Here is a 24,159-nt window from a genome sequence, read left to right on the forward strand (position 1 = left end):
TTTTTTTTAAGGTTAGAATTTTGCCCTTTACAGCCATTTTAATGTTCATACAAGGCATAGAAACCAGGGTCAGAGAGTGGAAAGGTTTGTTCTTAATAATGCAGAAGGTTAGAGAGAAAACATAAGCTCGTCTCCCAGATGACTCCAGAAAAGCTGCCTTAGTTCTAGTTTACAAAAGACATGTATGTCTTTATTACCCTCTTTTTAAAATCAGACTTAAATAGAAGATTCTTTTTTTTAATCAAAGGTTTTTGCATTTTACCATCATTTAGAGCGGTCATGAAATAAAAGGCTGACATACAGCCTTGGACGAAATACTTTAAAGAAATGGTCATAACCAAAAGAAACTAAATTAGAAATTCATGGGAAAAAAATCAGTATGTTGACATCCAGAATGAAGATGTGTTGACAGCTGAAACACTGGTTTGCTCATATCTGAGAAAGGGGATAAGTGCACCAGAACTTTTTCTTAGCAAAACATAAAATTCTGCTCTGCTCTTGGTGATACATTATAACAAATCAACCAACAACTCAACCTTACACAACAGAAATTTAACAATTTTTTTTTAACATGTCACTCAATTCTACCTAGTAAATTCAGCTGTATGAGACCAAATAATTTATACATCTTAGTTTCATTCTATAAAAATGTTCCTGGTACGAATTTACAAAGAGAAATAAGAATAAGCAAAACATGAGCAACAGAATGACAATGGAACAAAATTAAACCTCTCAGTCCAGAAAAAAAATAAAATTTAAAAAAGAGAAGCTTACACACACCCACACTTATACACAAATCCTCACAGCAGCACAGTAGGAAAAGACTTGGTGAGACAGCAAAATGCTCTACCACAGAAAAGGTGAAAAGTACTCAAGACAGAAAAAGTCTCTTAAAGACACTCAAATATCAAATCCAGGGAAATTTCAGCCCCAAAAAGGAAAGATTTTCAAGCATGTATGTACAGCTTTGTGAATGTTGGTCCATCAAAGTCTGAGCAAACAGTGGAACCGGGGGTTTCAGTAACAAAAAGTAAGATCACTTAGCAGCAAGATATAGATAGGCTGTGGATTAAATGGAAAAAAAGAGTAGCTTAACAGGTACAATTAAAATACTTCAATGTTAACACATGTGGATTCTCTTCCTAAAGTATTTGTTGACCTGGTAAAGGGTAGTATGTTTTCCAAAGAATGACAGCAAAGAAAAATTTGATTTGATCCCAGCATTGGTATGAAGTGGTAAGAGAGAGGAAAATGCAAGAGCACTACATTTGCTTAAGACAACCTTCCAAAAAATGAGGAGGGGTGTGAAGAGCAGCTGGACCTCTTAAAAAGGACAGTGGGTACACAGACAATACTGCATGAGGCACTTAAGCCCCCTCTGACATCCGTTTTACTTTGGGATCAAAGTCAGCAGTTCAGTCAACCACCACTAGCAATATTACAACAGTTTTAAACAGGGAAGCAGAGTGACAGATACAGGAAAAAGGAAACTGAAGAATATAAAAGATGGCCCAAATGTTCACTATACTAACACATGTAAGGGTGCAGACACTCCTGTGTCTGTATGGTTCTTTATGACATGGGGCACCCTTAGGTACTACTATTGTAGCAAATAGAATGACCACTGATGACCTCAGAGTCGTGAAAAATCACAAACTAAACACAAGTTACACACCTCTGTAGATGCACACAGTGCAACACCTCCAGCTCAGCACCCTGTACTCACTACCCAAGAAAGCGCTGACACCTGAGAGCATGCACCCATCCCCTCACACACAGAGAGAGTAAATCACAACCCCAGTGCACAAAACACTTTCTGAAGACAACAAAAGGGAATTGTTAAGTGTTGTTAAGACAGCATATACACATTGGGAAACTAAAGTAATCTAAGCACTTGCAAAAATATTTTTTGGTAAATTAGGAAGAGGAAAATTAAGCCCACAAGTCACATGACCCCTCTCCTTTCTGGAAGGGTGCCCACTTTCTTCAGGCACTCTCCAGTTTTGGAAAGGGAGACATTGTCTCCTCCTGAGTTCATGTTCCCATCAGCCTGCTTTCAGTTCAGAAGTCCTGTCACTTAACATTATGTATCAAACTCACTAACTATAGATTAAGAACCTTGGGATTTCAGGGCTATACACTTCTCCTGGCTGTGTAAGGCGTTACAGCCTGAAGGCCTCCTAATCCACAGCACTGACCCTGCTGCAGCTGGAACTGAGCTCGCTCAAGTCACTGACACAGCTTTGCAAGAAGTGAATGCACAGCAAAGAGTGGATTTCAAATAAAAGCTTTGGTCTGCAGCTTTTCTTATGGATTCACAAAGGGTGGCAGGACTACTCTCTCTTTCTAGGCACAAAGTTCTTCTATTTAATCACAAACATTGTCACATTAACATCACCTCATTAATGTGCAAATTAGTTTCTTAAATTAGGGAGAGGCAAAGCACAACAGAGGATTGCTCTTGGTATTTTGGAAGAATCAAAGTTTTAAAATACTTTATTACTCTGCAGCACAGTAACAGTGCAAAATCACTCAAAGTTGTAAATTACAAATTATTCCTGCCCCTAACATTTTGACCTAATGTAGCTAAACTAGTGTTTTGCTACAACCACATATTTCTGAATTTCCATACTGCAAGTTTTTTTTCGAGTTTGTACTCAAAGTGAAGGCAAAAACTGTGTTTTCCTCCAGTAGAATAAACAAATATGTAAGTAGCCAAGGGCAGATTGTCTTACCTGCGCTCGCTCTTCATCAAATTCCAGGCAGCCCATACCATCCAGTCTCTGTAGATCTATCCAGCCTTTCCAGATTACACAGACACCATTGAGAATCATAGGTGCCTTCAAGTACACCTGGAATAAAAGAAAAACATATGCTATGAATTTGCAAGCTCTTACACATGTGTCTGCACAACGAAAATACCAATCCAGGAAGCTCCTATATGAATTCTTAGAAGAACATCCAAACCAGCTGGTAACATGAGACTCCATTTAACAGCTTCTACTGCTTCCTCTCCAAGAACTCATTTTAATCAAGTGAGTGCTTTAACTTTTGCCTACTGTACTGGATGGAATAAATTTAAGCTGTGTTCTCATTTTACAAACTGGCGTGCACCAGGATTTAGTTAGAATTCTTACTGCTGCTGTTAGACTAAGTTTTTCTTGTCAGCTTACCTCTGTGTCACAAAGGAAGTGGCATGCTGCCAGTCAGGGAGGATCTGACAGCACATCTAAATAGTTAAACGAGCACACTGCTTCCTACTCCCAAAAAACACTGTATTTTATCCCAATAAATGAGTGATTTCAACAAAGACCAAGCACTGGTTTCAGTCCTCCTCAAATTTAAAAACTACTCAGAGCTCAGTAAAATACACGATATGCACATTGTGCTAAAAATAAAGAAGTCTTCCTGTGTCAATTCTAGCATGTGTTCTAGGCTTTCCAAAACAAGCAACACCAGCTGATGAAAACCCAAGTACAGCACCATTATGCACCATGCCTTGTGCTGCAGCACAGAATAATGCATGATCATAAGGCCCTGCATCTAGATAACAGTACACCATACAGTGATGTCACAAGGCAACTTAGAAAGAATCAAACACAACACTAAATGAGTTTGACATGTTATACTTAATGACATCAGTCTTAAGCAAAATAAAGACTTATTTAACAATTCAGCAAAATTAACTGAGTTATACAGAAAAGGAAAAAAAAATTAAATATCAACACTCAGTAGTTATTTCAGCCTACTTGGTAAGTCAAAAATCTCTCATGGAACAGGAGTTTGCCTGTGTTGAATCACCAGAGAGGGAAACCTGCACACATGCCTGCACCCACTTCAGATTGAAAGACTGCTTAGGCATTCCAAATCCATTTGAGTTTTCTCAGCCTTCAGGAGCAGCTCAGGCTCAGCTAGGTAGGGGAACTTTCAGACAGCACCTCCTCTAACAGTTCTAAATTAATCCTCTGGCAAATCCTCATCAAAGCGTAATTGATGTTTAGCACTATAACGCATTTCAAAGCGCTCCCACTGTGCCTACTTGCTCAGTTCCACACTTACCAGCTAAGGTCACTCAAGCAAATAAAGAAAGGGCTTGAGAAGCATGAGGCACAGAGGAAAGGGAAGCCCCCCTCATGCACAGGCTGTGCTGGCAGAATTAAGCACTGAACAACATGAAAGGCAACCCATAAGTGGAGAAAAGGGAACAAATAACATGAATCAAACTGACAAACAAGTAATGTTATTTGCCAAAGAAAACAAGCATTTGATCTCCAAGCCTGATTTTTACAACTTATCACACTTTGGTATGAAGTGACACAGCTTTAGACCTTTTAATTAGTACAACATGCAGCAGCTCAATAATGAGGCAATAAATGTTATTTGTTTGAGCTTATCTTCTTCCCACCAGCACTTGTACTGCAGGGTCTCTGCTAAGAGCACAGCCTGGTATTCTGTGCCTGCACTCAGCCCATCTGAGAGAGTCATCACACCTCAGCCTGGCGTGGGACAGCACACCAGGCACATCTACCTTCGAGCAGAGGTGTCAGAACCAGCATGAGTAAGATGTGGACTACCAGGAAACCACTTCCCACAGCTCTCACTTCAAGATTAAACATTTCAAACATACAAAATACACTGCAGCCCTTCAGCACAGTCTTCACCCATTCTTCCCATAAGAAACAAATAATGGAAGATGCAGCATCCATTTAATAGATGTATTTAATGAGTTGAGAAGTGAAAGTTAAAATAGTCACTCTTAAAAGTCACAGTTAAAACTATCATTCTCTTCTAAGGCAAATGAAAAGTCATTCAAAAGGGGAAGGCAGTATAAACTAACCATGGGTCTGTAAAGACAAAAAAGCCCATACTCCAATGCTGGTTATGTTTTGCAGGAGCAAACAAGTTGAGCAAACAAACTATGCTGATCTTCATTTAGGATTTACCTCTCACTCAACCTCCCCTATCCTTCTGGCCCACAACAGCAGCCTGGGACATCAAAAGTTACATAGGCCTTCCCACAGATTACAAAACCCAGCTTTCCAAGCTGTCCAGGAATACATTTTTCTTTGTTTGTTTCTTTGATAAGGAAAATTACGCTGCCATTTCAGTGGCCGTTCAACTGCCTTGGTCACTGCAGCTGCCAGTGCCTTACACACAAACTTCCTGCCTCGGTGCAAACAGCAGCCAGCTCACACAGCTGCTGAGGGCTCAATCCTTCAAATGCCTCATGCCCGAGCAGCGCTGCAAATTCTGTGAAGGTCTTCAGAAGTCAAAGGGAAACAAATTGACAGAGCTGATGTGATTCTTGATTCCTACAATCTGCCCTGAGCATGCTGGCCAACAGCTGAGCTGCTGACACAGCAGCTTGGGAACCTCTGGCATGAAGCCTGACCTTTCCAGATAAAGTAGTCTGCCCTTGCTCCTGAATCAGAGCCCTGGAAGGCTGACACCACCGGATTCAGGAGGTCTTCAAAACTCTGATAAACAAACATTTTTCACTTCTGAAAGCGCGAATTCCTTCTCAAGATATTCCGATTTTTGAAATTACCACATAATCACTCAAACATAGTAATCATTCATCTTGAAACCCCACGAGCTTATGCAGGAACTTTTCTCTCATTAAAACACAATAATGCATACTGGTACTTTTTAATTTATTTTAGAGAAAGGAATTTAAACTCCTTTTCCCCCCTCTCCTCTTTCAGGAAAATGGAAACCACCTAAGATTATAGCCAAAAACGTTTAACCACATATTTCCTTCTTTTCAGATAAAGCCATGCTGGTTCCCTTTCAACTTCTGAACTTAACAGAATTATTAATAAATTACTGCTCTGTCTGTGAACACATTATCTATTATGGCACCTCAAAATCCAGCAAAGTGGTCTTCCAAAAAATTTCTGAATTGTCTGCTCTAAAAATTGCCTCAAGACAGTCATAGTAGGAGACCAAGGGCAAAAGCTGCATTATTTCTAAAAAGAACTTGCATTTTCCCGCTCGCTAATAGCATAGAAGTAGATAAAAGCATGTCTTTGTTAGAACAACTCTTTCACAGTTTTATTGCTAACCCCAGATTACCTGCATTTAAATCATTTTATAAATCCTCCACACACCTCTGGGTACTTTTCATAATAATGCCTGGCAGCTGGTGATGTAAAAATCAAGTGACAGGTGAAAGCACTACAGAACAGAAGGAAGGAGGAGAGGTTGGAAGTCAGGCAATTACCAAATTCATATTCAGTGGACAAATTTAATGCTACATAAAGAAACACCAGCAAAGGGACATACAAAATGAAAAACTAAATTATGCAGCAGCCTCTTTTCAAAATACAGTCTATCCTATAAACCAAAGGAAGCATGGCTTTTCTGCCGCTGACAGTGGACAGTTGTGTAACTAACTTAAGAATCTTTGTATGCATCTTTAAGGTGAGACTAAGGTCTCTCTCATTTTGCACCCTTATTTCTCACACACTGGCAGAGCCAAAGCTTTGTTAGACTAGGAGACCTAGGTAAACCGTAATATGCAATTTTTACTAGTTTAAAGCAGTTGAATTTTTGTTCAGGTGGCTATTACAGAACTAATCTAATCTCAGATGAAATCTTCCATTTCAAACTCCTACTACAGATCAAAGTAGCACTAGAATTTTTAAATGAGAAACATACACATGCTACTTTTATGTTTGAAACAGGCTTTTAGTATTAGAACAAATATTCTGCTTGCTGACTCAACAAGCAGCAAGAGCAAACATTGTTAACTCCTGGCAGATTATCTGGACAGAGGACAACCAGCACCATAAACACACAAACTTGAGAAGGTGCAGCATGAATAGGCTTAGTTGGGCTCTAAGCTGTTGTGCAGGGTTTGTTCTTCCTTGGCCTCCCTGCTGGCTTGTTCTCAAAGACCTCCGTGCCACACCTTCAACATATCGTTGTTGAATAGTGTATCTCACCTTCCCTTTTGTATTCTTTTGACTAATCTGTTATTTCTTTTCATCTGCATTTAAATGAGCAACCCTCTCCTCCAACTCCAATTAACTGGGAGTTATCTCTGTTGTTAAGAACAGGGAGGGACGAGGCTCCTTTAACACCATTCATTCATACTTTAAACCCCAAACTATTTAAATAGACGACAATTCTTAATTACTTTTTAAAAAGCTACTGTATTCTAGCACAAGACAAAAAAACCTCAGTTTCACATCCTATTTTAGTCTAGTAAACCCTTATCTCCCAACAGCAGGGTATTTAACTGATCTGCTGGAGGTATGCTATCTGTGCGCTCCATCCACACATCCTGCAGTTACAGAAAATGCTCCTTCTCCCTACAGCAACCAAGCCATTTCCTCCCCCAGTGCTCACACACAGCTCTCACCACCCACCCACTAATGAATCAGCAGGCTCACAACAGCCAGCACCACCGAGGAGATCAACTTCACCCCCCAGGAAACACCAGCCCCCAGTGAAGTGGTGCAGTCCTCTCCCTCCCGTTTGCATTTTCCCAGCACACTGGAGCAAAATGCATTCTTTCAGAAGAGGCTCAGTTCTGACTCACCCTCTGCCTCATCACGCACACACATGCCCATTCATAGCGAGCCACGTCCGTCCGTCCATCCATCCCACTTCTGATCCCACCCTCCCCTGAATCATAGCCCATTTTTAAATACTTAAAAAGCAGTCTCCCTGGAGATTTCATGTGAAACACTGACCACTAAGAAAGAAGCAGCTTTGAACCTTACTCCACACTGTTAAATCGGGTAAGGCTAGCCTCATTATTTCAGCTTCTCAACATTATACGTATACACTAGCAAGTGAAAGGAAACAACCTGTACAAAATGTTCCAATGAGAAATTATGTATTCAACTGTTTCCTTTAACAGCAACAGCATATGAATATATATACAGTTTCATACATAAGATGCTGCAAGATCTTGTCACAGAGATGTGCCAGGACTGCTCTGAAATGTAAAGTTGCATCAGTTCCATTCCTGTGTTCCCCCCAAAATACAAAGACTGACTTTCATATCACAGATAGCCTGGGTTTCAAAGAGGGGGCAAAGCATGAGAGAGGAAGCAATCTATGAAATGCAAAAAAAAAGAAAAAAACTTTTTTAAAACTTTGCAACAGAGCTTATACACTAAAATCTTCAACTATTTGGGGAATGAAACAATAGTAACTTCATTAGTGTAACAACAACTGAAGTCACAGCAAAAGCTGATAACTTCATGCAAGGCTTCACATACTCTTTCAGATATTGATCATTAGTTCAAAAGAAATTAATGACAAGCAACCAAGTCACAAACAGAGTTTACAGCATTTATGTGACTTCTTAAGTTTCATTCCCATACACTAGCCTTGTAACACAATTTAAACTGGAATGAAACATAAGTAGAAACAGCTGAAAAGAATCTAATTTAAAAAGTGACTAAGAGTGAAATAAGACTTTTTACTGCTTTGCATTTGGATCAATCCTTCTGTCTCATCCCTCAAAACATATTATTCTTTCTTCAAACACACAAAGAAAATGTCTTCTATTTTAAAAGCTACATGTTGGAATTTCTTCCATTATATGAAAATGAGGTTTTGTTAAAATTCAAACCTTACACCCTTCTGCAAAAATGTACGGGAATTGATACTTTCTGACTGAACAAGAGCCTCTCCTAAACACTTGCACATAGATGACCCAGTTGTGGCTTTCAAGATGAATACAGCTTCAAGTTCCTCAAGGGTGGCACCTATGGCACAGCTGTACCACACCACCACCACCAGGCCCTTGCTGTTTCCTTAGGGGCTGCCAAGGTGGGACTCCTGGACAGCGCTGCCCAGGGACCCCTCCACGGGCCCAGCACCACCATTTCTCTGCCTGGGACCTGCTCCTCCAGCTCTGCTTCCTTGTCATCACACAGAGACAATTCATTTGCAGCTAAGGGAAGAATGCACTCCAATTCACAGCTACAAAAACACCTCGGAAAAATACTACAATTTTCAACTTCATAGCAAAGCCTGATGGTCAGATATTATAACTTGGTTCAATTTTAAAGTATGCTTATGTAAGTCACCAGGTTCTACTGCAACATCAGTAAACACCAAGATGCAACATAATCCATTTTAACAATTCTAAGTAGCAGAAATATCCACGTACACTCATTTTAAAAATATGTTTGTAAGTAATAAAAGAGCTGTGACAAAACCTCTCTCAACATGCTTTGTGTACTACTGAAATACTACAGTGATGCGGGGGGGTTTGGTTTCTAAAACATCAAAAAAAGGAATAGCTGAAGAATTTTCCTAACCTTACTGGAGAGTGAGAATTTAAAAGTCCCCTTGTAGAAAACCTGGTATTTTTATGGTTTTTTGGTTGGTTGCATTTGTTAGTTTTTTTCTGCATAGTTAGCTCAACTATGTAATCATGACTCCTTTTCGAAAGCAGATCGATGTTTCATTAAATTATGCAGGTTGCTATTTCACTTAAATAAAAGCCAAGTCTATAACTAAGAACAGATACGAAGCAGTAAGGATGTCAGAACAAATGTGATTAAAATCTGTGGAGCATTTTATTCCTGGATTAAGATCACTGGTCAGTACTTATGCTTAGAAGCTCACATACAAAAATACTAAACAGCTACTGCACAGAAATTATACTCATCATCTAATAACCAAGTCTCCAGATACAGTTTATCATTCCAAAATACTGCAATTTTTCAACTAAGCACGAACCAGATCATCGAAAACATGAACCAGACTTGACCAAAACCACCAAAAAAACCCCAATACAAAGCACAAAGTAGACAGCTTCTAGTTTTCACATTGTCACTAGAGAAGGGACTAATTCCTCCCAAAGAGAAATGCATCTCATGCTCAGGCTCTATCCATTTGCCTTCAAAAGACAAAAGCAACCACAGAGCTAGAACTGAAAATCAACAAAAATGCAAGGAGCACAACAAGAAAAATCTGAAAGGCAAATATTATATGCCGGGGTTTTCCCCTGTGAAACTTTACAGGGTCTTTTATCAGCCTATCTTTATACTAGATTCTACATGAGAAGGATGGCTGGATTTTAAACCTATGCTCCCTTTTAATGGAGAGGGCATGCATTTAAAAAAGACCCTTTTTTTTTTTTTTGCAACAATTAGAAAAAAATAATCCTTTTGCAGCAAAATATTGCCAGGAGATTGCTGCTGGTTTTGCTGCTCCAAGTACACATGTGTGCTTCTGCTCACAAACCCAGTAACTAACAGACACATTTTTCTGCCAGGCTAACAGAATATTTTCCAGACAAATTTCAAAATTGGTTGTGAAATTTGTTCTTTTCAGGCTTTCAGAAATTCACATAGCAAAAAGCAGTTACAACTAGCAACTGCAACAGAGGATTAGAAAAAGAGGTTTATCTAAAACACACCACTTGCACATCACGCTACCTGGATGCAAATAAACAGCCCACTAGTCCTCTACTTTTGGACTGAAAATTCAAAACATATAATTTTGCAAGTATACTCAACTATACAGAAAAAGAAATTACTCAATTTTGACAATATGGGCAAGCAACTAATAAAAACATCCAGGAACTGACCCAAGCAAGAGTGGGGCAAGAAAAGCTGCTTCTTCTACCTCTTTGGCTTTCATTACCTTCTTGAGCACTCCAACAGCCTCACCCTTCCCCTTAAGCAGGATACAAGTCTGGAAAAACTGTTCAAACATTTGCTCAACAAGTAGTGCTGCATCAAGGCTTAAAACAACGAGCAGATTTTTGTCTTTTGTATATTATAACAATTATTCAGCTTTCATCATTCAATAAAATTTCACAGTGTCACAATTATTCTGTAGAAAACCATCAGCTTCTGCAGAGAACGTCCTTAGCAATGACTGGAAATTTTCTTTAACAGAGTAACATCAAACTTGCAATTATGCAAGCTAATGAGCTCATTTTGTTACTCGTGCTTTGGACAATAAAGCTTGAAGAACCATTTCAGTAACTTTCAGAAAAACAACAGTTTATTGAAGCAAATGTTTCATCATCTTATTGAATTTTTCTTATTTTTAATATGAATTATTAAGTGATTTTCAGAAAGAAGCAGACATTCTCAACAATGACTCTCTTCTTATTCATTTATAAGAGGAGGGAAGCATAATATCAGCAACTTTGCTTAGTAAGCGGCTACTGATATGCAAACAAGAGAATTCAACAATCCAAATGTCTGGATTTCCTCCAGCATCTATGCTGCAGAGATCTCAAGTACTGCTTTCATCCACACAGCACTCATCTGTCCTTATATATAGCTGCTTCCCAAATGCAAAATTTAGCTCACTAACTCCAATTTTGTTCCTCTTCTGGGAAACTTTAGGATGATGACATGGGTATACTTGAAATCTTGTCTATACAACTCTAACGAGTGCATTTAAGCCACTGGAAAGAGTTCAAGGTAGTATGACTGAATAACTGCTTTTAGAATACACAATAAAAGCTAAGCAGAAGCAGGTTTGCTGACAGCAGACCTTAAGTACTTCCACAGCCGTGCTGCAAGTACTGCTCCCAAGCATTGTTTCAAAATGGCACCGTCACTGCCTGCACCGAGACGCAGGGACGAGGCTGTGGGCAGTCACAAAAGTATCTGGAGGACTGGGGGTGAAAGGATTCTGGGGAAAGGCTGTGCATCCTCGTCACATGAGAGGTGCCTGGGGTGACTCACGCTCCAGTGGCCGAGGGCACCCGATGATAAATCACTCTGCAGGAACAACTGTCCAAACCCAGCCAGTGGCTGCCTGCCAGGACAACGTGTCCAGTCTACATCCTCTAAAGATTTCCCCAAATCCAAACTCCTAACTGTTCATAGTGTATGAAACTATGCACACACAGGCATCTCCTCATTGCGAGGTAAAGTGAATAAGCACAGGTACACTATGACTGTGGCTTCAAATTGAGTTTGGATTAAACAGCTCTCCTCTATGCAACAGTAGGTCATAATGAAGAATGCTTTCAGGTATCTAGACAAAAGAAGAAAAAAAAGTTTCACTCTCCTCTAAAGCAAAAATGGGTTTAGGAGCAGAAACAAAGGATGCTGATGGGGAAAAAAAAAAAAAAAAAGACTAGAAAGAAAAAGAAACTGAGAAGTCTCTGCCAGCTAAAGGACTCTTAAGTACAAACACAGTAATAAATTCTAGAATCACAAGCATCTATAGAAAACCAGGGGTTTTTTTTCAAACCATATAGATGATCCTGTGGATCATCAAGAAAAGTGGATTCTTCTTATCCACCAAGCCTTTGCAGGACTCCCACCAAGCAACTCCAATGAAAAAAAGAAAAAAAATCAAGCCGTTTGGCCAGGCTGGGTACAAACTGGATACACCACCAAACCCATTTGCCTGCTGTGAGAATAACCACACCCTGACCTCCTTGTTTAAAGCTCACAGAAAAGTCTGAGAAAGATCAAAAGCAACAACAGCAATGTGGGTTTCATCAGGACAACACCACTTCCCTTGGCTGGAGCAGGCAAAAGTACCTTGAAGGCTCTGAGCACACTGACAGTCCAGCTGATGTCCCTTCACTGACCACCTGCTGTTCCTCACAGAAGAATCTCTGGGGTCATCACAACCCCAAAAGGTATGAGTCAGAGCATAACAATTGTTTAAGGCTGCTCAGGAAAAGTGGAAAGCTGGTTCTATTGGCTGCCATTTGAATAGGTGTTGTATTTTAATAAAAACTACTTCTCATTAGACTTCTGTTTCTGCTGTAACACCTGCAGCACAACAAAGATTTGCTCTTTTTTCTAATATTCATCTAAACAGTTAACACCAACTTAGAGCAAAATAAAATCCAGTTATGACAAAAAACTGTGCAAGTAGAAACTCAGCATCTTTAGGAAGAAAACTGAAAACCTTTAGTTATGGCCAGAACAACGTTAATGGTTAATGAGTAGAAATCCTGGCTACATCACATGTGGCACAGCAGGCGCTCTGAATCAATTTAAGTCGTGTCTGATGTGCTTTCCTCCAAAGCTGCGGAGTTCACAGCATATTAGAGCAAAATAAACCCGTGTGGAAGACTCTGGTTTATGAGCAGCTGCCACCAAAGAACAGACAGGAAGTAAAGCTGCGTTAGAATGAGATACAGAATTGTATTGTAACAACTTCACAGACTTCCTCAGTGACTGGTATTTAAACAGTAAAAAAGAATATCTGAGAACTAATGCTCTTTCAAGTAAGAAAGAGTGGAGCTATAGAAACATCTTGAATAAGAAATGAAAACTGAGGACACTATCTTACTCTAAGAAGTATACAAAATGAATCATGTAAAGAAAGCTGACCACAGTTCTTAACAAAACAAAGGGACTTTGAAAAAGAATAGATTTTAAGAAGCACAGAAGTCCATACACAGCTCAGCCTTAAGTTCCTATGCCATCAGTACAAAACTGAAATAAAAATTACACAACCTCATTAATCACAATAAGACTAGCCTAAGTCATTAATGATACCAGAAAACCAAAGTGAAAATAAAGCTCTCCATTTAACTGCAAGGTTTGATTATCCAATACTTCAGGCAATGCATCAGACTACTACACTGCCTATTTTTCAATTTCTTAATATCTATTAATTTATTCTTTACCAACAAAAAAAGCCCTGCACATTAGCTGACAACACATAGGAACAGAAAGCCTTGGTATGGTTCAGCTCCCCAGAAACAGGACACACACTGCATCTGACACACCCCACACACACCCACAATCACAATGAAATACAATGTTCTATCATTTTTACGACCTAGGGACCTATTTTTAGTGCTGCTTTTTCTTCTGCTGACAAACCTGAAAAATTGCTCAAATACACAATTAAATTTGCTGCAGGTCAAAGACAGCACAGAATGTTAAAGCTATCTCAAAAAGAAAATGTTCAACTTGAGTTTAAAATTACTAGAAACATTAAGCATACACAGAGCCATCCAATCCTTGGATTAATGAAGACAGGGTATCCACCAGAGGCCTACCCACCCATTGTGAACATCAGATGCATCAAATTAAAAGGCAAATTAAGCATATAAAAAAAAACCCCTCAGTTAAGAAATACCAGATTGAAAAACCTCAAGCCTATGAAGTATGTATTTGCAGAATCCAAACTTTCACAAGAGTGTTGCTCTTTCTAAAATTCAACATTTAAGCAGCAATTCTAGCAGATGCTGCATTGGTAGCTTTGTCAATCTGTGTACAAAACTGCTTTAGCATAATAGTGACATACTTGAAATCTGGATAAACTATTCCAGGCCATCCTTGTTTAGCCAAACACCGAAGCAGAATTCCAGAATAAAAATATTCTAATGTTGGTAAGTTTATCTACATTCTAGATCTCAAACTAATGCCTAAGATAATTATTAACTGACAGCTTCCCCCATAGCCTTTTTTTATTCATATAATTAAAAACATGCCTTGCTGGCATAAATCCAGTGATGAACAAACACACATTATGCACTGCCTCAAGAATCAAAGCTCATAAAACAATGTTGCACAGAGCTACAAAAATCACATGGTTTTAAGAGACTGCTGAAGCCTGTGAAAGAAACTCTTAATTAAACCAAATGACAAAAATCTAGAGAACAAAATCTCAGACAATTCCTATGAAACTCTTAACTGTTTCTGTTGATAACATAAAACACTCTCTCAACTCTGCTCATTCCTTTGCTCCAATCATGGGAGTGGCTTACTTTCAGAGAAGTTTAATTCTGTGCAGAGCAAGCCTGCATTCATGTGTGATTTACACAAGTAAGGGCTGATTACAACAGTGAATTTGTGATTTGTTCATACCAGAGCATAACATTATTCCCATTTATCTGTTTGTCCACCTCTAGCCTCGTTCAGAGGAACTCCTCTGAACATTTCAGTGAAGCAGTCTAGAATTTACTGTAAACACACATAAAAGAAGGAGTGGCATTCATTAATGAGGCACATGTTCTATTTTAATATAGAGCATACCTACCATGCTCTTACATGATTAAGACAACACAAGAAAATGGATGAAGTAGTTCAGTACTTTAAGAATTCATTCAGAGAAAACAAAGTTAAAAAAAAATCATAGGAGTAAATAAAATTAGTTTTGAAGCAAGAAGAGAGACTTCAGTCTTCTTACACATTACAAGAAAAATTCCTCATTCAATTGTGAGCCAGAATCAATATTTTTCAGCAAGAGCCAGATTCAATTCAGTTTCCTTAGCAAAGCAGTCAGTACCCAGACAGCCAACTTCACTTCTCCCCCAATTTGTCAAACTTCTGCAAGCCTCACAGGACTAAATGGAAAACAATTTTTTTTCCAAAAAAACTCATTAACTTGAATTCCACATACCATGACTGCCCTCAGGAATTTTTTTTTCTTCCAATCAAGTTTTCCCACTATAGGAAATATTTATCTTCCACCTAGCAGCATTTAAAAGACCCAATACGCCATTAAACCTGAATATGCTTCAAGTATTTCCTCCAGCCTGGTAGGTTTGGTAGCATTAGCTGTTTCTTGTTACAAGGGTAGGTAAAAAATATTAGGCAAAAGGAAGGATTTTGCAGTCCATTAAAGTTTTTTAAAATAAAAAAAAATACACAAAAATTAGCCTGAAACAGAAAAACTATAAGGGTTTAAGTGCTGGTCTAAACCCACTGAGTTCTGAAGACAGTCTCCTATCGAATTCAGTGAGCTTTGTATCAGTCCCACAGCACCTACAGGAGCACAGATAAAGGACAGCATCTATATTTTAAAGGTATGTTTTTCCTGTAAAACAAAACCAGCTGTGGGTGATTTCAGTAACTTTATTCTGATGAGACTAAGCAAGGTTTCTGACTTTAAATCTAATCCAGCTTCACAGTAACCATCACTGTCACAAGGGAATTTGAGCTTTCAGTATCAGTCTATGGGACAACCACCTCAGAAAAAAGAGACTCAGAAATCAATTCTGAAAGCGATGCTGCTTCTGGTATTACAGCTGATGGTGAAACTCAGAAAAAGCTTCATTCCACTCAGAGGACACTGACTGCTTGCTGGACCAGCCAGAGACACAATGAAATAACCTGTTGAAAGTGCAAATTTTCATTAGTCTACCACAATTCATTGGCCAAAGTCTAATTTCTGAACCGATTTAGAAGCACCTACACAACCCCAAATTTAGACTGTTCCCCAAAATTTTATCATAGCATAACAGTACAAATAGTTCTGATCTTCAAAATAATACAAAGCCACCAGTACTGCCCATATATTTCCCAATTCTTCCATTTGCCTAAACATTAGCATGCTTTAAAACAAAGCAATATTTTATCTTAACAGCTTTCACTTGTACTCACATCACTACCTACCTGCATGGAGATGTGAAATATTAGAAATCTCACATCATACGTTTAGCCCACACCGATAAGACCATAAGCACAACAAAAAAATTTCTTTCTGTTTCAACAATTACCTCCTTACCTTGCCTCCTTCTCTTTCAAAGTCGACATATTCCCGGGTCGGTGTCTGTCGCTGCTCCCCCTGCCAGCTGGCCGGAAAAAACTGGAGAGACAGATTGGTTCCTGTGGCCACAAAAGCCTTTTAGAAAAATCAATACAAACAGGATCAGGGAGCAAGACATTACATAAATTATGCAGGCAGTCATTTATTTTTACATCAGTTTATGTCTTAAGCCAGGCAGCATAGAGAATACTTAAAGTCAAAAACATGCACTCATCATTTTTCTTAAGTATTAAGTTACAAACATCTGATTCCATTTTGACAACATTTGCCATTGGCTGCTTGGGATATAAAATACAACATGGAATCAATACTTCTTTCAAATCAGTTTTGCTGACATTAGAATCTGTCCTTTCAGTTCTGTCTGGATACCCTCACCAACTTAGTACCTGCAACATTAAAAACTGCCCATGCTTTTCTAAGAGGTTGCATATCTCTAAAAGAAGTGCTGCTGAAGGAAAATTAACTCCTTAGACCCATTACTAAGAACAACTTTTTTCAAAAGGAAAGGATTTGTTTCCTTTCACAATCTACTTACAACTAGACACTTAACTGAAGCCTAAATATTCCTATTTTATCATCTACTGGCATGCAGCATCAATACATAGTCCAATCAAGCTTCACAGCACAAAGTCCTCATTCCTCAGTAAGACACCAGTGACACCCGGATCAGCAGATGCTGTGCCCGTGAGAAAAGGCAACTGTAGGAATTCTTCTCAGCTGCGGCCCTTTGTAAAATCATTAAAAGGATGGGCTTAAACCCATTAGAAAAAGCTTGCATTGCTTTCAAGCAAACAATTTTCTACAATTTCAAATGAAAATGAGATTCAGCTTTCTTTAGAAACTCCCTGTATTTGCTTGTATATCTTAACTCCAAGCCATGATGAGCACTTCCTAGACACAAAATATAAAAATATTTTAGCAAGCAGAAGTCCGATTCACAGTATTTATACTCTGCTCTGGTACAGGTGAGCATGTTGTCCTGCAAGCATGTGAATACTAATACAGATTCACAGCATATCATTCCTATCAAAATCCCAGGGTCAAACATAATTTGTTGCAATCAAATGGCTGTATTTATTACAATGATCATTTAGATTCAAATGGTTATTAACCTAGAATATAGTTTTTCTTAAAAGCTATACAACTACTACTTCAACAGTTGGAATTTCCAAACAAGCAGATTTCTTTCAAGCAACCCAGAATTCAGCCACTTCATGGTATAACTGTACTGCTAGCTGTGACACTATAGCTACATGTTATTTAAGATGGTTCTAGTCATGGACTGCAACACTGTCACAGGATTAATACCTCCTATTTTGAAAGTAGAAGGGCTTTGTCTTGGCTCTTCCCCCTCCAACAAGGGAAACTAATGTTCTGCAATCAGTTCTGGTTCCAGGCTATCCTTAAAAACAGATTTTAAATTTTTGTTGTTATTTTTGTTTGCTTGTTTTGTCTCCCATAAGCACATTCCCAATGTGATTTAAATTAACAAATCAGCCCTAGTAATAATGCCAGAAGAATATTGTATTGGTGCATTAATACTTGTTTGCAAAGACAAACATGTGGATCAGTGTAACAGAAGCTTCATCAAGGATACACTTGCATAAATAGGAGGCATCAAATCTGTCAGAACTGCAGACCATCACTATCAGGCTCACTACCTTCTATCATCCCTTTACTTTTGCAAAGGATGCTATTTATCTATCAACAAAAAAAAAAATTATACCTATCTCCAAATATTTGTGACTCTGAGTCTTCACCACTTAGTCTGCTCAAGAACTGTTTTTCTACCTCCAAGCGTCTTTAGTAAACACGTGTTCTATACTCCTTAATTTATACATTTAAAATATCAAGGAGTGAGATCTTTGAGAGTAAACTGGCTGACCACTGAAGCCCTGTGGACCAGTCCAGTTCTGGCACTAGGTCAAAAGGACTGTACTTGCTTTCTGAGAAAGCCAGCAAGACAGTGAAGTGCCCATGCCTTCCTGCTTCCACCCCTAATGTGTGCTAGAGGGCCATGAAAAACAGAGGAAAAACATCAGAGAAGAGAAGAAGATAAAAGTACACAAATTCCACATCCTCATAGAGTCAGGCAGGCACCACTTATAAAAATCTATGTAGATATTTGTTCTCTGGATTTTTGAAGCCTGTTCCTTCCCTTTGACAAGACAAAACCATCCAGGTAAAGAGGCATCCCACATCCCTCTCAAATCAAATCATAGGTCAATACTGAAAAACTTGAGAACAACCCTGCAAATAACCACACAAGACTACATGGAAGCCATTAATTTCCATCAAATAACAAACAAATTAATTTTTTAAAAAACAATTATGATTTTAAAAAGAATCACATCACTAGTTTGGTTTTAAACTTGAAAGTAAGAAAACTCTAGTTTTATCTGCAGAACCTTTTAAAACCCAGTCTGAAAAGCTATCAGACATTTACGCCATGAATTTTGTGAAAAGCTTATCAGGTAGTACAAGGGCAACCTGACCCACACACAGACAACATAAATACAAGTACCTTCCAAAGCAAACCAAACATGTGAGGTTATTTAAGTTATCAAAGCAGTACCAGTGAACGTGGAATCTTATTTAATACACTTCACAGTCACTTCTCAGTAATATTGGCAATTATTTCCTTTATTCAATCAAGAGCTATTTGATACACGTAACCAACAACCTACTGCCGGTTCTGCATTAAATCCCTGAGCTGTTCTCTGGGGGTTTTTTTCTGCTTCAAAATATGTAAGGTCATTTGCAAAGGCTCCCTTTGGAGATAAAAGAATAAATCCTTGATGTCTGGAAAAACATTCAAGACCAAAAAAAAAGTAAAATTACTAGCTCTTTTTAACATCAGTCATTACACACACTACATTTCTAAATAAACCTGACTACTCATGCCCTGTTCACAAAACAAAACCAGATGTTTCAGATGAAGAAATATAGAGCCAGTTTTATAATTAAGTAGAGTGAAAATATGTAGAACATGCATCACTGGTGGCTTCTAAGGGATGAAGTTCTGGCAAAAAAAGGCAGCAACAGGCTTAGAAGTACAAAGGTGAAACTACAGAGATTTCCCATTTATATAAATAACTGCATAGGCTGCATTAGAAAGCTAGTTATAAGCTGCATGGCCTTTTTGGTTTTTTTGGGGAGGGATTCAGGTATATTATGCGCTTTCACCTGTACAGGAACTTCCAATGCCAGTAAACTATGTCTTCCTTACCTATCCATTGTTTCCCTGGTGCTTTCTTAAAGGAAACAAATACGCACAAACAAAAATGAATGTAAAAAAAAAGTAAAATTAAGAGCCTGTCTACAGAGGGCCTCTTGTAAAATAATATTACAGGTTCTAAAGCAGGAGATAACAACCAGGGATAAGATTCAGCTAAAATAAAGTTATATAGTAAAAGGTAACCGTGTTCTTGAGTGCGTATCCTTTTACAGACAAACGCAAATGAACAAGATCAGTTATAGTAACTGACATTCAAGTAATTTTGGATGTGCATACTTATGGATACTTTTGGATGTGCATTCTTATGCACTGTGCATAAGAAAAATTTCATTGTGAACTGACTGGCAGTATGTATACCACGTGAAATTAAAGAATGCTCATAAATGAAACTTGGTGAAGTGGGGTTTATTTTCGATTTTACCTTGTCTTTCATTATATACTGTACATAAAAAGAGGTTACTTCTGCATTTTAATAGAATAGCTACAAACTTAACAATGCTACGAAGTGCTAATCCTATAGAAGCAACCCGGAGCAGAAATCAAACGGGGAAATAACAGTCAGCTCTTGACTACTCCAAGCCATACTTCATCTCACTTCTTATTTCAGAGGGCGACAGTAGTCTGTAACTAATCTTAATGAATGAGAAAAACGGAGCTGAAGTTGCAAGTTTCAAAGCCTAATTTTAAAAGCGTTTGATTTAGTTCACAAATATATTAAACAGCCCACTCAGGACTTTAAGCTAGCGCTTTCTGAACAATGTCACTCATTTCTCAAAGCTACTGTTTCCGGAGGGAAAAAAAATATTAAAAAAAAGAAAAAAAAAAAAAAGCAATGAAAAAAAAAAAGCAGCTGAATATTGAAATAAGCAGCTCGTAGCTGTAGCACGTGCCCAGGGAAGGAGCGCAGCCCGTTCTCACTGCCGGGGGTTTTCCTTCCTTCCTTCCCTGTCACCCCGGCGCTCCAGACAACCACCGGAGCGAGCCGACACCTTCGAGAGAAAAAGCGCAATTCCTAAGGCGGACAGAAATGCTGCCTGTTCACCAAAATCTCCTCTTTCCCTCGGCGTTTGAAAGGCAGCCGGTGTCATTCCCCTCCTTAAAGAAAACTCTCCTTGCCGGCGCGGCCCCGGCCGGCCCCAAGCACCGTCCCGTCCCGGCCGGCCCGAGCCTTTGGGCTTGGGCACCGCGCAGCGTTCGCTGCCCGACGGCTTTCCCCGAACTTTTATTTCGCGAGCCGAGCGCAGCCCGGTCCCGGCGGGCCCCGAGGGGAGCGCGGCGCCACTTACGATCTCGGAGCGGCCGTCGCGGCAGGCGTTCTGGAAGCGGGCCTGCCTCTCCTCGTGCGGCCGGTCCCTGAAGCCGGTGTATTTAATCTGCGGGGAACAGGGCGCGCAATCAGGAGGGGCCAATCCCGGCGATAAGGGGGCAGCGGAGCGCACTGACTGCGCCTCCCCGCGCCGCCGGCTCGGCTCCGGCCGCGGCTGAGAGGAGTGCGGGGCTGCCCCGGCCCCTCCGCGGCCCGCGGAAACTTTCCCCACGGCGGCCAGAGGGAGAGAAGGGGGAGCCCCGCCACCGCCGCCGCCTCACCTCGCACTCGCGGCTCAGCTTCCTGAAGAACTCCTCGTTCTCGAACTTGCTCCGCTGGTCGGGAACAACCCGCGGCATGGTGGTGGGGCCGCCGCCGCCGGCTGCCCTCCTTCCTTCCCTCCCTCCCTCCCGCCCGCCCCGCGCTGTCCCAGCCCCAGCGCTCGCCTCGCCCTTTGTTAGCCCCCGCCGGCGGCGCCCCCCCTTCCCTCCTCCCGTCCCTCCTCCTCCCGCGGCGCACGCAGAGCAGCCGCAGCCGCCGCCGGAGCTCGATGCAGCCGCCGCCGCCGCCGCCCGCTCCCGCCCCCAGCCCGCTCCCTCCCCTCCGACTTCCTCCCGGCTCGTAAACTCGGCCCGAACAGCCGCGCCATTCACAACTCCGCCGCCGCCGCCGCGCATGCGCCCCGCCAGGCGGGAAGCGGGCGAGGGGTGACTCAGAGCCCCCTCCGCGTCCCTCGGCCGGGCGCTGGCTCGCCCGCAGCGCGGCTCCGCTCGCTCCCTCCGTCACCGCTCCCCCGTCACCGCAGCTCGGCGCTTTCCGCCTCCCCGCTGCCCGGGGAGCAGCCCCAGCACTGCGGCGGGCGGGGAGCGGCCGCCCCCCGCGCCCCGGTGGTGATGGGGAGCGCTCCCCTCACGGCTGGGACCCCGCACCTGCTCCGCCGGCCCGTTCCGGTGGGGAGCGGGCGGTGGCCGCGCCGTGTCCCCCCGCCTCCAGGGTGGCGGTGAGAATGGGGCAGGTAGGAAGGAACATCGCTGGCCTCGCACCTCCTCGTCTGGCTCCCTCCCCCAGGCCAGCGGGAAGGCTGGAGGAGCCCCAGGGTGGTGGCGGAGCCCCTGACCGGGCCGGCCCGCTGTCTGGCTGCCGCCCCAATCGCGGTGCATGCAGCGGTCAGTCCCTCCGCCTGCCCGGCCGCACCGAGCGAGGCGGGGGCCTGTTCCCCAGGGCAGCAGGAGCGTCCATCACCGTCGCAGGATGTGGCTCGGTGTCTTTGAAGTCGTGGTGTCAGTCTAGAGCAAAACCATAACCCAGCACTTCGCTGCACCAGTGCTTGAAATGTTCGCTTTCATGCTAGAAACACAGCAGCCTGAACTCTTGGTTCTTCGTGAGCAGGCATTTTACAGGAGCTAATTCAAAGACCAGGACATACATCACCTGCCCCAAATCTGTTTTTTCTTGCATACCTCGATTCTTCATTGCAGTCTACAACTTCCTTGTGAGGGGAAGTGGAGGGGCAAGAACCTATCTGTTATCTCTGGCGATTAATAACAGGACCCAAACCCAGGGAAATGGCCTGAAGTTGTGTCAGGGGAGGTTTAAGTTGGATGTCAGAAAAAGGCTCTTCACCCAGGGGGTGGTTGGGCACTGGAACAGGCTGCCCAAGAAAGGGATCACAGCACCAAACCTGACCGAGTTCAAGAAGCATCTGGACAATGTTCCCAGGCACATGGTGTGTCTCTTGGGGATGTCCTGTGCAGTTTTAAGATTCTATCTTCCTTGTGGGTCCCTTCTAACTCAATATTCTAGGATTTTTTTTCCTACATCTACTTCCTCAGTTTTTAGAAGCTCTGGAGCATCATAAGGATGGCAGTGTGAGCTAAGAGACGTATTATGATATGTACTGCCAACATTAAAATATTAGAGCATATTAGATCTTTTGATAAAGAAATTAGGTTTTCTAATCTCTCAATATTACAATCTTAACTTTTTACATGGTCATGCAAATTGAAGCCAGCAATGCTAAGGTTAGCCAGAAGACACAATTTGAATCAAGTATGAGCAAAACAATAAAAAAATGAGAGAATAACTGTAACCCTTAAGTAATTGTATACAGACTTCACAGAAAAAAACTTTAGACTTTTTTTCTAAATGTAGAAAATATGCTATGAGAAACTTAATACCTTTCTGATCAATAGGAAAACTCAAGATATCTGTTTAAGCTGTATCTTCTGATTTTTGGTATGTTATTGTATTTCAGACATATAGGTAAATTCAGGAGTTAAAAGCATTAAAAGAACTGTTTTAAAAGGGTTTTTTCAACCTGAAAATACATTGAGCTTGAAAACATAAAATATTGTGTATTGTCTTGATTCATTTAGATTAATGTCAACCCTTAAGTGAAATTTTCGTGAATGTCAGCCACATTTAAAAGGTCCCAAAATAAGACATTTTAAAAAAAAATCCATATCACTATTCATCTTACAGCAAGATCAATACCAGGAGTGTAGACCTGCAGGAGAGCTGCCAAGTTCATAAGGTAGAAATCTGCTCTCTTGACCTCCTGTAATCTTTCACTACTTGCTACTACCTCACCCAGTTCTACCTCCTCAGCCCTGAAACTGACTGTGCCTTCTTCCAAACAACAGTTTGCAAAAAAAACTACCAAGGTCAAAAGCGAGATGAGTGGTTGTAAAGCCCTAAAATAAGAAATGGGAGATGTAATCACCTAGCAAGTTTTGTGTTTTGACCTAGGCATATGTTTTTCAAGACTTTGGAAACAATATCAAGTTTGACTGCTTTCCCCCATGCAGCTCTTTGTTTAACATTTGTCGTCCTGCAGTTTTCATCTTTCCAAAGCTTTTATTTTAAATAAAGTGAGTCAATATTATCAGAAAGTCTGTAAGGGATCGGACACTGCCCATGCTTCTTGTCTCAGTTAGTTGATGCAGAAACAGGACAGCAGGCAGGCGTGAGATAGAGCAGTGGCACAGGATCATATTATTCTTCTGAATTTATCCAGTTTCTCTACACTAAGCTAGCTAAGAGCTTCTACTCTGAATAATGAATACCTTGTTAGCAAAGGGAACCAATTATTTCATATTCATATGAAGAAAACAATTATTTTAGACATGTTTTGTCATTGAGAAAAGCTATA

The 24,159-nt window shown here is 40.8% G+C and overlaps 1 protein-coding gene across 2 annotated transcripts in view; it reads right to left on the reverse strand.

The window, feature by feature from the left end:
• Window positions 1–21,434, reverse strand: part of CBFB (core-binding factor subunit beta) — a 37,539-nt gene extending 16,105 nt beyond the window's left edge. For both annotated transcript variants that reach the window (XM_058845961.1, XM_058845962.1), the window contains exons 1-4: window positions 21,290–21,434; window positions 20,989–21,075; window positions 16,423–16,539; window positions 2,736–2,852 (exon numbers count right to left, since the gene is read on the reverse strand). In XM_058845961.1, the coding sequence (XP_058701944.1) occupies window positions 2,736–2,852; window positions 16,423–16,539; window positions 20,989–21,075; window positions 21,290–21,367 (399 nt within the window). In that variant the 5' untranslated portion in view covers window positions 21,368–21,434. The remainder of the gene's footprint in view (window positions 1–2,735; window positions 2,853–16,422; window positions 16,540–20,988; window positions 21,076–21,289) is intronic.
• Between the last annotated feature and the right edge of the window lie 2,725 nt (window positions 21,435–24,159).

The sequence above is a fragment of the Poecile atricapillus genome, chromosome 10 (assembly GCF_030490865.1).
Source record: "Poecile atricapillus isolate bPoeAtr1 chromosome 10, bPoeAtr1.hap1, whole genome shotgun sequence".
NCBI lineage: Eukaryota > Metazoa > Chordata > Aves > Passeriformes > Paridae > Poecile > Poecile atricapillus.